Source organism: Poecilia latipinna, unplaced genomic scaffold (genome assembly GCF_001443285.1).
Source record: "Poecilia latipinna isolate Pla-1442-1.1 unplaced genomic scaffold, P_latipinna-1.0 Scaffold248, whole genome shotgun sequence".
In the NCBI taxonomy this organism is placed as follows: domain Eukaryota; kingdom Metazoa; phylum Chordata; class Actinopteri; order Cyprinodontiformes; family Poeciliidae; genus Poecilia; species Poecilia latipinna.
In genome coordinates, this window is record NW_015112864.1 from 169,050 (window position 1) to 182,964 (window position 13,915).

The 13,915-nt window shown below is 40.9% G+C and overlaps 1 protein-coding gene across 5 annotated transcripts in view; it reads right to left on the reverse strand.

Moving 5' to 3' along the window:
• The window catches only part of dgkg (diacylglycerol kinase, gamma), a 127,378-nt gene that overhangs the window by 17,809 nt on the left and 95,654 nt on the right, over positions 1-13,915 (reverse strand). For all 5 annotated transcript variants that reach the window (XM_015032685.1, XM_015032687.1, XM_015032688.1 and 2 more), the window contains one exon: positions 12,930-13,131. In XM_015032685.1, the coding sequence (XP_014888171.1) occupies positions 12,930-13,131 (202 nt within the window). The remainder of the gene's footprint in view (positions 1-12,929; positions 13,132-13,915) is intronic.

The window sequence follows — 13,915 nt, forward strand, 5'->3', positions numbered from 1 at the left end:
GGGGTAGAGGCGGAGGGACAGCAGCTGGGGTGAGACAATGGATGAGCTCTGTCCTGTTTTCTGTGCCAGTCTGACAAAGTTTACAGGTCAGAAGACAAACGAGGCAAAATATGAGTGTGACACGCTATTTTTAGGACTGTAAAGCAGAGCTATTTATATTTTCTGTTCCTGTTGTACAGTGAAGCATAAATCTCCCCTCCCTCGCACGCCCACCTATACACCTCTACTTCCTCCAAGCGCCATAAATGGGCACGCCGTCCTGGCCGTGTCCCTGCGTGTGAGGCCGATGGTTCCCACCTCATCAGATCTCTGTGCTTTGGACTCTCAGGCAGCCAGCGCTGTAACTTTCTCACTGAGGTGGAGCTAAGAATAGAACAGAACAGCCTCTTACATAAAGCAGTCATGGTGCATTCTGGGATGGGATGGCACTTTTTTTTTTTTTCCCTTTTTGCCAAGCAGCGGGCAGCAAGAATTATTACTGCTGCGCTGGTTTATTTTCTCTGCTGTGCAGGAAGCTGAAATCACACAGAATCGAATCAGGAGCCAAAGATGTTCATAGTTGCCACTGTTACAAATGCAACCGTTCCAAGAAAATAAATACATAAATAAGTAAACTAAATCTAGAAAACCAGATGATATACACGTCACCCTGATCAGGAATAGATGGAGCTTTTATCGTGGGCTAATAAAGTAAAACTCGGGTGAAATGAAGGGAGAAACTCAGATCGTCTCGTTACCGAATGCAGCATCTTCCCTTACAAAACGAACCTTACTCAATATCACCATAGAAACAAAACGTGGAGGCCACGACACATGATGAAACTATGTGGAATGCTGGACGACACACCTCCAGTGGAAATGATGGGAATGGAGAGTCTTGGGTGTTTTCTGTTAAAAGATCTCGCCTGTCCAGAACTACTTTGTGTCATTTGGCAGAAAATATTCTTTAAATCAGAAGAAACAAAAATCACACGTGGGGAACCTCAAGGATCTATTCTCAGGCTGCTTTTATTCAAAATTTAGATTCTCCCACTGTCTCAGATTATGCAGCACTGAAACATCACCTATAATATGTATGCTGATATGTATCTTAGAACTTGATATTTCTGACTTGACCTTAGTCCACTACAGTCACCGAGTCAGTGAGTCCAAAAATATGTAGATGGGTCAGAATTCCAACCAGTTTAAGGCAGAGAAACAAAAAGCCATTGTGTTTGATCCCATAAATGTGAGGTTGGACATTAGAAACTCAAACACTGATGTTTCTAAAAGCTGCAAAGCAAGGATGTCAGTAAGTTCTTTCATTAAATCCACTTAGTACCACCTTACAAGAATTTCTAGAATAAAGGATTTCTGATCAGAAAGAGACACAGCAAAACTGGTGAGGCTTTATGCTCAGTATGATGGGTTATTGTAATGGTATCTTTATGGGTCTGTAAAGAATGAGCCAGCTTGTCACCCTTATCAACGCCTGAAACATAGATCCAACTCACCAGTTTTTAAATCATAGCACTGCTCAAATGTTGGTCATATTCCAATATGTCCTGATTGCCTGGGCCTAAGTACACTTTGGCTCTGAACTGTGCAGAGCGCTCAGGTTAGAAGAGTTCCCTTCACACTATTCCTAGGGAAGGAAGTAAATAAGGGAAAGCATGAATCATGAGACAGAAACAGCTGGTTATTTTAAATCAGGACTGAAAACATTACTGCTTACTGCAGCTTCCCCATGCAGGCAGAAGACCACTTTGTCACGCCTTAGCTCTTTATTTGCTTAAAATTGACATTTTATGTCGCTTCTTTGTATGCGTCTCAGGTGATGGCTTGTTTGAATATTTCATACATCAGGTGTTTATTTTGCCCTTAAAGCACTTTAAATAACTCTGTGTATGAATGTTTCTAAAAAAAAAAAAAAATCTTGCCTTGACTGAATCACAAAGTAGGTCAGGCTGGATATGATTCAGTCAAGTCATCATCCACAGCGCAGACGGAGCTTCTGCACAATGTAGCAGGACTAAGGTTGTTCTTTGGTTATTGTTGTAGCAATAATAAGTGGAGTCTCTGAGTTGAAAGGAACCTGCTGAAGAAATTTTCCACATGTGAAAAAGCCATCTGTGGCAGCAAGGCTTGGCTGGTGATCACATTGGTAGGAAATGCAGCAGCATTATTTACTAAAGCTAAATGAAAAGGTAGAAACACAAAGGTGTGACGGAGTGTCATGCTTTCTGGTTTTTACTTAGCTTTTGAGAAACTGAAAAAAAAAAGGAATTTGCTTTTAATGTTCTTCGGGTTTGGATAGAAATGTTTCTATATTTTTCTATAGAAAAATAGAAAACAGAACAAAAAAAGATTTGTAACTATGCATTACCTATGTCTCTTCCTTTATAAGAGAGGAGTCAGGTTTTTAAAAATGCAATGCTCGCAACAACCAGACATGTCCTTCATATTGATTACAGGTAAAGAAAAAGGGTCAAAGTGTCAAGTGAAGCCAGTGTTTAGTAAGCACTAACTCCAAGTGTTGATGCAAAATCCTGCAGTTTAACTGAAGTACCAGGTTCTGAGGTTGTGTACTGTTCTTACTGTTGAGTAAAGGACCTGCTGTGGTGTATGCTGATGTAAACTCATTATATGGTTTACATCAGCATATTAACAAAACCTGTTACCTGGCATAAGATAAAATAAGTCTACACACAACAGTTCAGAACACTTAAAATAAAAAAAGGAGTACAGGAAATAACTGAGAACTCACTTCATTGGAATTTTCCATTTCTGGAGGTTTAACCAGGCTGTCTCTTTAATCGACCGCCCAACAATCTGACCAACCGACCGTCTGTCCAACCAACTGACCGACGGTCCGACCTCCCCATGACCAACAATCTGACCAACCATCTCTCCGAACGACCTGAGTTCACATTTTTAGCACAAAGTCAAGTTTGCTTCTAGTTTGGGTTTGAGCTGCAACTTGTTGTTAGTCCTATGTGACAAGTTATTACACAGGATCTCAAGGCATAGCGAAGGAAAACACCTTATGATCCCATTCTTATTTGCAGATGATGTAGTTCTGTTTGTGCTTTCATTTAATTCTTTGAACTCCAGCGTGCATTAGAAGCTCCAGCAGCTCCTCCATATCTGACACCTTGGTTCCCAATCGAATAAAGGAGAAGCGCTGCATCTTGGTCATGGATTAGACCCTTCCTCAAGCCAATGACTTTAAGTTTCTCACTATTTTGTTTGTGGGTGATGCCAGGATGAAGCAGCGGAGGCATAAATACATTGTTATGCAGGGAAACCCCTTGATTTAATGGTCTATCAGAAATAAATCCCTCATTGATTCCCATCTAATCAGAAGCAGAATGGATCATAACCAAAAGCATGAAATTCCAGCTGCAAATAACTGAAGTGAGTCATCAGATCAGAGCTCCATGTAGAGCAGCTTCTACAGCTGAAGAGGCTTGTGGAGCTGATCAATACGTCTCCTCCCCGACTCCCTTTGGACCAAATGGTTTATGAGCAGACACCTTTGAAAAGTACACATGTACATTACATTAGACTTTGATACTTTATGTCGGTGGTTCCCAACCTTTTTCTTCTGCGCCCCCCCAGTGGTTTCCAAACATTTCGTTTAAAGGCGGCTCGGAAAAAGAGGTTACAACATGTTAACAATGGATTAAACAGTTTTAACTGCTGATAAAAGTGACAGAGGACACAGATATGGGAAGTGTGGAAGCCTCTACTGTATCAAATTGACATAGGAATAGCAGAGAGTTGGCCATTCTAAGGTAAAAACCCAGCGCATACAGAGTTCATGTATTTTTTATTTTTTTTCATCCAGACGGCTTCCCGCGCCCCCCCTGCAATGACACGGCGCCCCCCCTAGGGGGCGCGCCCCACAGTTTGGGAACCTCTGCTTTATGTTGATGTTCTATTGTGTTTTTTATAGTGAATCAGGCAAACAGCAGTGTCTTGAAAAATCTTTCATTTTAGAATATTTTTAGTTATTCAGCATCAGGAATGAAACATGTGGGTAGAGGGTCTTTACTTTCTCAGAGAAAGTTCCATCAGTAATATTGTGAATTACAGACCAGCTAGTTTTACAGTGCAAAAGCTTAAATTGAAGTTTGTTGTCTTCTACTTACACAAGAAAAAAAGTATCAAACATGGCATTTCCTGGATTTAAAGCTGCAGCATGTAACCTTTGCATTTAAAAAAAATAAATAAATAATAATAATCAAGCTCCTCCACCTCCTCACAGTGCCACTTTTGCCATCTGCAAAAATGCACCGCTCCTCTTCAAAAACAGCCAATCAGAGCCAGGAGGAGGGGCTTAGCGCTGTCAATCAACCTCCTGTACGCTGGAAAAACATCTTACTGTTAAAGGAAAAACATTTATCTGCTGTTATCGGTGGCCAAGCTAACTAGCCTTAGCATTGGTAGCAGGCTATGTTGTGGTGAACCAGCAGTAGCTTAGCAAAGAGCAAAGGGGGAGAGGATGAGACAAGAGTGATTGAGAGGAACAAGATCCTCCTCCTCCTCTGATTGGTTGTTTTTTTTTGCGATTATGTCTTACTGTCATGACATAATGATAGTTTTATTAAATATCCCCAAAAAAACAAATAAATAAATAAATATGCATCTCTGGAAAAAGTGAAGAGACCACTTAAAATGAACAGTTTCTCAGATTTTACTTTTTAAAGGTACATGTTGTTGAGTAAAATGAACACTGTTCATTTATTCTATGAACTACTGACACCATGTCTCCAAAATCCCAAGCAAAAATTGCATATTTGCAGAAAATGAGAAATAGTCAAAATAACAAAAAAAAATTATGCAGCGCTTTCAGACCTCAAATAATGCAAAGAGAACAAGTTTCATATTCATTTAGAAACAACAATAGTGTTTTAACTCAGGAAGAGATCAGAAATCAATATTTAACCATCAGGTTTTCAATGGGATTCAGTGCAGTGGTCTCTTCATTTTACCCAGAGCTGTATTTTTATATTTATAAGTTACACATCCTCCATTTGAAACTGATCAAAGTACAGTAAGGTCTCATCTTTAATCCCAGAGATTGCAGAGTGACGGTACAGTAAGGCAAGATCAAATCACCACTCAAACGAGATTCGCTGAATTAGAAAACACGAAGACTAAACTCATCCTTTCGGTGCTCAGCCGAGTGACGAGCTATTATAAACAAGGACTGTAATTAGAAACTGAAAGCTGAGTCAAGTTCAGAGCTCAATGCTGCTTTCATTGTGCCTCAGCGTGAGGTGTTAGTCTATAATTATGAGCAGATATATTTGTGTATCCTTCCTCCACCCACAGCCGTCCTCCTCCTCCTCCTGCCTGTTATTGTCTCAGGGTGGTCCGAGTCCCAGCAGATGGTCAGAGAGAGCTGCAGCTCACCTTGCCAGCCCTGGCAGAGGGAAAGGTACAGGGGAGCGCACTTGGCGATGTGACAGAGAACACTGTGTTACTATGATCCAGGACTGAAATACACCAAATGCGCCACTTGCTGCGGAGATGAAATGCCTCAGCCCACATCGGTGGCAGAATTCTTCCACATCGGAGAGAAAGATATGGTCAAGTTAAAAGAGTCTTTCAGAAATGCCTAAGCTAACGACAGCCAAGTGAACAGCAATGATCAGGCGTTCTTGCAGGATGTCAACTCAGTAACTGAGTGGCCGATCACTTTCCCACCATCCAGCCAGCAGCTCCACATACAACTATTTCTGGTCACACACACGGGTGTGGGAGGATCAGAGTAATTATAGTTCTGCTGATTCTGTTGAGTGGGGAGAAAACAATACACGGCTTCTGGATGGAACCCGACTGAAATAGCTTTCCCTTATTGCGCGTCTCGGTGGGAGCGCTGCTAGGAAGAGTGGGCGGGGCTTAGTGGAGCCAAGCGGGGAGGGAGGAGCGAGAGAAGGCAAGGTGAGGGCGGAGAAGACAGAGAAAAGAAATGAGTCACCAAGAGAAGACAGAATGTCGCAGAGACGGCACGTTTCACCAGCAGCACCGAGGCTGTCAGAACCGGACCCCAGAACTCTGATCACTGGGTTGATTACCGATTACTCATGACACCATGAATTCACTCAAAATGCTTTCCGAACACACGCAGCAAACGCACACTCTGTGACGCCTCTAAACTCTGCTGACACATTAGAAGACCAGATCATTGGATGTTTCTGCTCAGCAGCAGAAGTCCCCGTGGACTATTGTAACTAATTTGCCTCAAACTGTTTCCAGTCTTCATGCAGCCAACGTATACCTCCATCATCAAAGAAAACATGACAGCACCTGGGCACACTTTTCTGATGAGAAGAGCAGTAAAGAAACATGTCAGATTAGCAAAGAAAATAAATAAATAAATAAAATAAAATAAAAATTCTTGAAGAATCCCATCTTTCTGCCGTTCTTCCTAGGAGATTCAGTAGGTTTGAAAAACAGACAGAAAAAGTGAAATGAAAAAACAACTAACTTCTCACTAACTCCCAAAACTATCACATTTCATATTTCCTATGTATTCACCTACAGTATATGGTTGAATACACTTCCTGCGTGACTTGTTCTGTTGTTATTTTCTGAAATTTTTTTTTTTTTTAGTGACTCCTCCTTAACGTTACAATGACTGCAGTTCTTTTCAGAACTGGCATCAGAGTTGTGTCAGTGCTTGATTGCATTATGACAAATGTGTGAGCATGTCTTGGCATTGAAAAAAAAAACAAAGAAAAATAATAATACAAAAACAACTTTAAGATGTGTGTAATGTCTGGATCTAGAATGAGCAATTCTATGAACTACTGAACCCTTTTATGCCAGAGAAATGAACATCAGGTTGAAGAGAAGAAGGAAGCTCGCTAAAATAATCCTCTAAGAATGTTAACATTGTTAACTCTTACAATAAATAATGGGGTAAATGGAGGAGACAGAGTGGAGGAGTGTGTGTGTGTATGTGTGTGTGTCCCACCATGAAAAAAACATGCAGAGGCGAAGCTGACTGCTGATTACAACATCATCCGTTTTGCCAACATCTACTAACCCTCCGCGTTAACTTCAAGCCTGTTACTTGATTAATGCCAATATGGTGGCTGGTCTGTTTTCACTGAAGATCTTTTATACATTAGCTGTATTTCCATTACAAATGGACACAAAACTTTGTCACTATTCTTCTAATATGGAAAAATCCCCACAATTTTGGTGTTTCTATCGAATAAACACATCTAAAATCACACGTTAGTAAAGTTCATGCTTTAAGTCATTAAAAAACGTGCCGAGTCATCAATCCTCAATGATGACTGAGTTTGCACTAGCAGTGACAGCTGGTTGCTGATCATGTGACTTGCGTGATTAAAAAATAATTCATTGGTTGATGTGAAATTAAACACTTTTGATACAAATAAAAAACACCCTAAAAGTCTTTTTTTTTTTAACTGCCGTGTTTCTACTAATAAAATTTATTTTCAAATAGTCAAATTTTGCAATTACACGGCCAAAGGAAATTCAGCTCGTGTGATGTTGTCTCATGTATTTTATTTTTGTGCAACTCATCCAGTTTCATCTGCAGCAAAGTAAGCTTGGAAAATGTGACAGAGGGAAATAGAATAGAATAGACTTTATTGATCCCCAAGGGGAAATTGCTTAATTGCTGAAAGACACTCATCTCAGGTAACAAATACAAAATTTGTAAAACTTTGATAAATTCAAAATGACTAGATATAACAAATAAATAAACAACAAGCAATCAAGCAATCACATATATTAATCAATAAATAACTATAAATGAGCGCAGAAAAAAATGAAACAATTAACACAGACTTGTACATTGTAAAGATGGAAAAAAAGATGGGAGGAAACTGATGTGAAACAATGTGACGGCTCACATCTGTTCACAACAGCAAGTAAACAACGAAATAAAACGCTATTGCTTTTCAAACAGTATTCATATCCAAGTTTTTGTTTCTTTGGATGAATTATAAAGAAGATTTTTTTAAATCAATTTTAAGGTTTTAAAAACGTCACCAATAGTAGGATGAACAGAAAAGGTTCAGCTGTGCTGACTCTGGTCAGCATCTTCGTTCCTCAGTCGACTCTTCACATGGAGGTTTGCTCACAATGAGGCATTTGTTAGCACCGCCCAGTGTGAGCAGATCAGAGGCCGTATGCAAGACATCCTGTTACATGGACGAAGACCCGCTGAGCTCTCGGAGCACGGCCTGATTGCAGGAAATTTTGAAGAGCCTTCTACAGCACGAAGAAAATCATGACACAGCTATGCCCTGAGCACTGGCTAATGAGCCTACCCCAACAACACCTCCTGCCCACGATGCTTTTACCGTGTACGGACACAACCGCATCACAGGCTAGAGTCACGAGGTGAAAAAAATGGAGTGACCCTATTGGTCGTAACTCCAGAGGTGGGAGGAGACGATGATCAGAACACCAAGAATATCGCCAGAAATTAGATTAAAGGAGAGGAATTATTTATTTTCCAGGCACATAGTCCCATCTTATACCACAGTCAAGTTAAGCCCATTTCAACAGCAAGGCAGTTCTGTGAGCTTTAAACACAATACAGAAACCAATGATGGAACCACCAATAAGCATTATTTTCTCAAAATCCATCATCAACATTATTAAGCAAATACACATCAAATATATTAATAAATGTTCCAGTTATTATGACTCAAAGGCAGCTCCAAGCAGCTGGGTTTTCAGCCTTGATCTGAAGGAACTCAGCGTTTCGGCCGTTTTGCAGTTTCCTGGAAGTTTGTTCCAGATTAGTCGAGCATGAAACTTAAATTATTTACACCTTCAGTTGATATGAAAATATTTTCTCTATCAAAAACGTAAGAAAAAAAAAAACAACAACTTTGCATCATAGTTTAATTTTTCTAGCTTAATCCTCATTGGGGCCTTTATTTGTGGAGTTTACAACTTCTCTCAGTTGCATTCACACATTTCCATCCTACAAAATGCATGTTAGCTTACTGGACACGGTGTGCGTATGTGTGTCGCTCTAGTCCCCTGCAACCTTCAAAGATTGGAGAAATAGCATAGAAATGTATCATATTTTTAGAAATTCCCTGAGTTGCTGCGTCTCTCACAAACTTCCATGAAACGCTGCAAACACACCCATACAGAAACTCTGCTGTGGTTCAGCTCGTTGCTGCTCCTTTGAAAGCCTCGTGGTGGATGTACATAAATATAACGCTACAGACGCTGAGGCTGGACTTTTCTTTGTCTTCAGTGTGGAACAAACCCAAAGCAGAGAGGCTCTGAGGTCACAAGAGCCTGGAGCTTCTTTCACTCTTCCTGCGACTCGAGCTGATTGCATTATCTGCAGTAAATGGATATAAAAGCTTTAGTTTATAGTGCCAGAGAAAGCAGCTGCCATAAACTGTTAGCGGTACGATAAACATGGCGGCACGCGGACACACGGATATGGAGCGCTTGCACACACGCTTTACTCCGAAAAGACGCCGCTACCAGGAGAGGCTTTTCAAACCGAGGGAGCGGAAAAGATTCCATCACTGACACAATCACTTACTTGATCCTGTTTGGGGAGAATCAAGACACACTTATACGCAGGGAAGTAAATCTGAATAATGCCAGTTTTCCCTGCTTAGTTCTAGTTTTAGATAACAACCAAGAAACAGCAGAAAGTATTGCTACACCTCACGGTTGTGGTTTTCCACCCATTTTTCACAGTTCAGAGGCGTCATGTGCAACTGATCAGCGTAGTTGCGTTTCCACTACAAATGTGCACAAAGCTTTGTTGATATTTCACTAATGTCGAAAAAACACAATTTTGCAGTGCTTCCGTTAAATAACTTAAAATCACACGTGAATACGTTCGTTCATGTGAGAAGTCATTAAAAACACGCCGAGCCGTCATCCTCCGACCACTTGACTTCTTCTCGTCTTCTTTGTTGTTTCCGCCTGTAGTAACATCCACCTCTTCATCATATGACTCGTGATGCAAAAAGTGTAACATAGAAAATATGCCTAACCTTAGACCAATGCAAGATTTTCTTGATGCAGCTTTACTGTCAGTTGTTATTTTGTTCAGTTAGAAAAGCAGTGAAACACTTCACTTCCTGTCATAGTGAGGCTTATAGCCAGGGCAGGTCTGTGTAAACAGTCCACACTACTGGATATTTAACTAATGGTGCAGTCGGTAGCATTGTTGTCCTACAACAAAACATTTCTGGGTTTGAACCCCAGCTGCATGTAGTTTTCAAGCGTTGGTTCTCTCTGGGTACTCCTGCTTCCTCTCACAGTCTGAAAACATGACTGCCGAGGTTACACTGGGTTAACTGGCGTCTCAGTGGAGCGTATGGTTGGCTGTTTGTCCGTGTGTCTTTGTGTTGTTCTTCATCCTGCCTTCTAACCAATGGCTGCTGGACGCCTCGCTCCCCTCTGACCCTACAAGGACCAGTGAGTATAGACCAGGGGCGGATGAATGATGGTTGGATGGATGAATGGATTTTTAGTGAGGTAATCTCCCAAACCCATTTCGATAGAGTGGAGAAACTGGCTTCACAGCATCTTGTTGAACAATCCCTGATGTCCAAGGAAAAAATATGACTTTAAAAGCAGAAGATGTTGCTCTAGACTCTCTGTTGTGCTGTTCTGCTTTAAAGCTGCCGACACCACAGTGAGCTCAAGCAAGAGCACAAAACAATCAATAAAAACAGGTTATTTCATGAAGTTCACTCTTCCTCTAAACTGTTTTCAGACTGCCTCTACTCTGGGCTCTGCCTTGGCATCGTGCTATCGTCTCCATGGAAACACGGTTCTGTTCAGTCGGCAGAAATGCAGATGCAGTGACAGATCCTTGGTGCGAGCATGGAGAGGGTTATTCTCCATTGTTGGTGGCCATCAAATGCAGACTCCCACTGAAAGCTGCAATGACGGCCGCCGTTTTAGAACCCCACCACACACACACACGCACACACTCCGCCAACGCTGAGTGAAGGATTATGGAAATTCAACTGTCAGGTTGTGGAGCAGAAATCACAACTAAAGAAACCAACAGTGTATCACCAAGAAGTAGAGATAAATAGAGCGAGGAGCGGGTTAAGTTAGCCTAAACCAACACCAAGACAACCACACATACATCTGTTATGTGTGGTTGAACCCCACATAACAATCTTATGAATATTGAACTATTAATAAGATTCCAGTTTTTTTCCCCCACTGACATAAATCTTACAGAAAAAGTTGCTCTCTTGCTTTATAAAGTTAGCACTCTGCTTTGAACTGTATCAAAGTTAATGACCGATGTTTCAGCTGCTCTCTATACTGACCAGATCTGCAGCAGCCTTTCATTTTTAACTGTGAAAATCAATGAAAAGGTTAAAAATCACAGATTATAAGACGGTTTGTGACATATTGTGCAAGACATGCACATGAAAACAGGCTGTGCTTGTTCTAAATCAGCGGTGTAAAATCCGCCTGTTGTGGTTGCAGCACATGGTGGTGACACGTGCTATTGGTGCCAAGCAAGCAGTAACAAATATAACACAAAATATTTTCCTTTGTTGTTATTAGAATTGTTATGTTTTTTAATACTTTTGCTGAGATGAAGCAGAAAACATGACAGATCAGCCTCTGTGCTCTCCTCCAGTTTCCAGATGAATACTTTGATTCTTTAGCAGTCTGACCGCCAGCTCTAAACTTCATAGTTTTGCATAAAATGTTATGAGTTAGTAGAGCTCAGAACAGCACCGACTATGTGCAAAGCCAATAATGAACTGCTTCCAAGGTGAATACAGAAGTGGTTCGCAATTAAAGAAGCAAACTATGCATTAAGACAGAAGGGTTTATTTAAACAATGAAAGATCAGGATGAATATTAAACATAAATGTACTTTTGTTAGAGGGATTCAGGTGTGGAATAATTGAAGCTTGAAGTTAAAACTGTGTTTTTTGGTCTATTAATGTAAAAAAAAAAGTCTAAAAGTAATACCATAAGGTTTAATTATGTTTTCTTTGAAAAGTTCGTCAGACTGCTGTCTTGATTTTTAATGATTTTGTTTTTATATATAAAAAAAAAAACACACATGCCTACACCTTTTTCATTCTACATGTGTTCTTGCCATTAACAGGAAGTTTTTGTTGTTTTTATTCCTGTGTTGTGTGCTGCTATAATGGACCGGTTAAAAATGACAAAAATAAATTAATAAACAGAATACTTCTTACCACATTTCAATATCAAAATCTAATCTTTGGATTGATCTGTTCCATGACCTAAACTACTGTACTTACTGCTACAAAGGCAGCTAGAAATACTCAGTGGATCTCCTGCTGGATGTTCCACAGTCAGGTCTGAACAGCAGAGCAGAAAACGCGTCTCTGTTTACACAGCCTCTTATGTAACCGACCCTGTTTGTTTACTGAGGACGCTGTCGTGCGTGAGACGCAGCGTTGGAGGTCACTTTATGGATTCATGTACATCGGCTTTCATCACTTCCTGTTCCAGGAGGCTGCTGTCTGATGAATGTGGCCTATAGAGGAGGGGTGTTCCTGTATCTTAGTTTCCTGGCAACAGCTCAGCACCTTTGTTTTAATCACCTTGACATTCCAGCTTCTACATCTGACTAAATGTCTGCATTTTCTGATGATTTTCTTCATTGCTTAGAAACTTTTATTCAAAACCCGACAGCAGGAATATTTCCATTAAATTAAAAGAGGTTTCACACAGAGTCAAGCTCTGCTTTTCTGACTGAATGTTAGCGTTGGTGTGTTTTGAGTTCTTACTGGTTTCAATCGACCAATAAAAAGTTTAGTGTTTGCTGGTGATAATTGTTGGATATTTGTAGATGGAATTGAGTGAAGTTGTTTTTTTAACACAAACTAACTGAAATCTATTAGTTAGAGTGAAGTGAGCTCCAGCCGCCATGTTGGACTTCGTCCTCAGTGACTCACCCTGCACGCAGAACTTGAGCTCTTTAGGGTCTGTGACGGTGCTGCCAGGCGTCTTGTCCGCAACCTTCTTGCTCATTCGGTTGTAGGTCCTCCTCTTCTTCGACTCGCCCCACAGGTTGGAGCCGCCGTGCATGCTGGGAATGTTCAGAATAGCGATGCCCTCTAAGGATATATTGCTGAGGTCCAGGATGATCCCGTCACACTGTGGAGGCAGAAATACGACAGATTCGTTTTCATAATTGAAGGCTTATTTTTCCATTCTGTGATAGATGAAGAAAAAGCTCCAGAGTCTAAAACTGATTTAAAGAAATTCTACAATGGAAATCCTTTTAATGCATTTATTTGGTGGCCAGCAAACAACATAATGTACTAAGCAGTTACATTTTGATTCTTTGTCTAAATTATAGCTAATAATGATCCGTTAACTAACTCCCTGAGAGTTTCGGAGTTGGATGGTAAACAATTACCCCACATAACGCACCAGACCAGACCCCTAGACCTTTTGATTTCTGGTAATCATAGGGAAACAATATTTTTTGTTTTTCCTGCTGCTAGTTCACCTGTAGTTCTGGGTTTTGATTGGCTTCAACTCCACAATCCACATATCAACTGGTCTAAGAAACATGTGGAGTCCTGGTCCATTTCCTGTCATTGCTCCTGCCTCCGCTCAGCCGCCCCTCCGAGTCAGTCACCTGCAAACCGTCAGGAGGTTGACCCACCCGACCTCTCTGCCATTCCACCAGATTATCATGATTTGGCTCCAGTGTTTAGTAAATCTAGTGCTCTTTCTCTCCCTCCGCACCGCCCTTATGACTGCGCCATCGATCTCCTCCCTGGAGCGCCACTGCCTAACAGTCGGCTTTATAATATCTCCAAACCGGAGCGGGAGACCATGGAGAATTATATCAACGAGTCTCTCGCGGCAGGAATCATCCGACCATCTTCTTCTCCACTTGGATCAGGTTTTTTCTTTGTAAGTAAGAAAG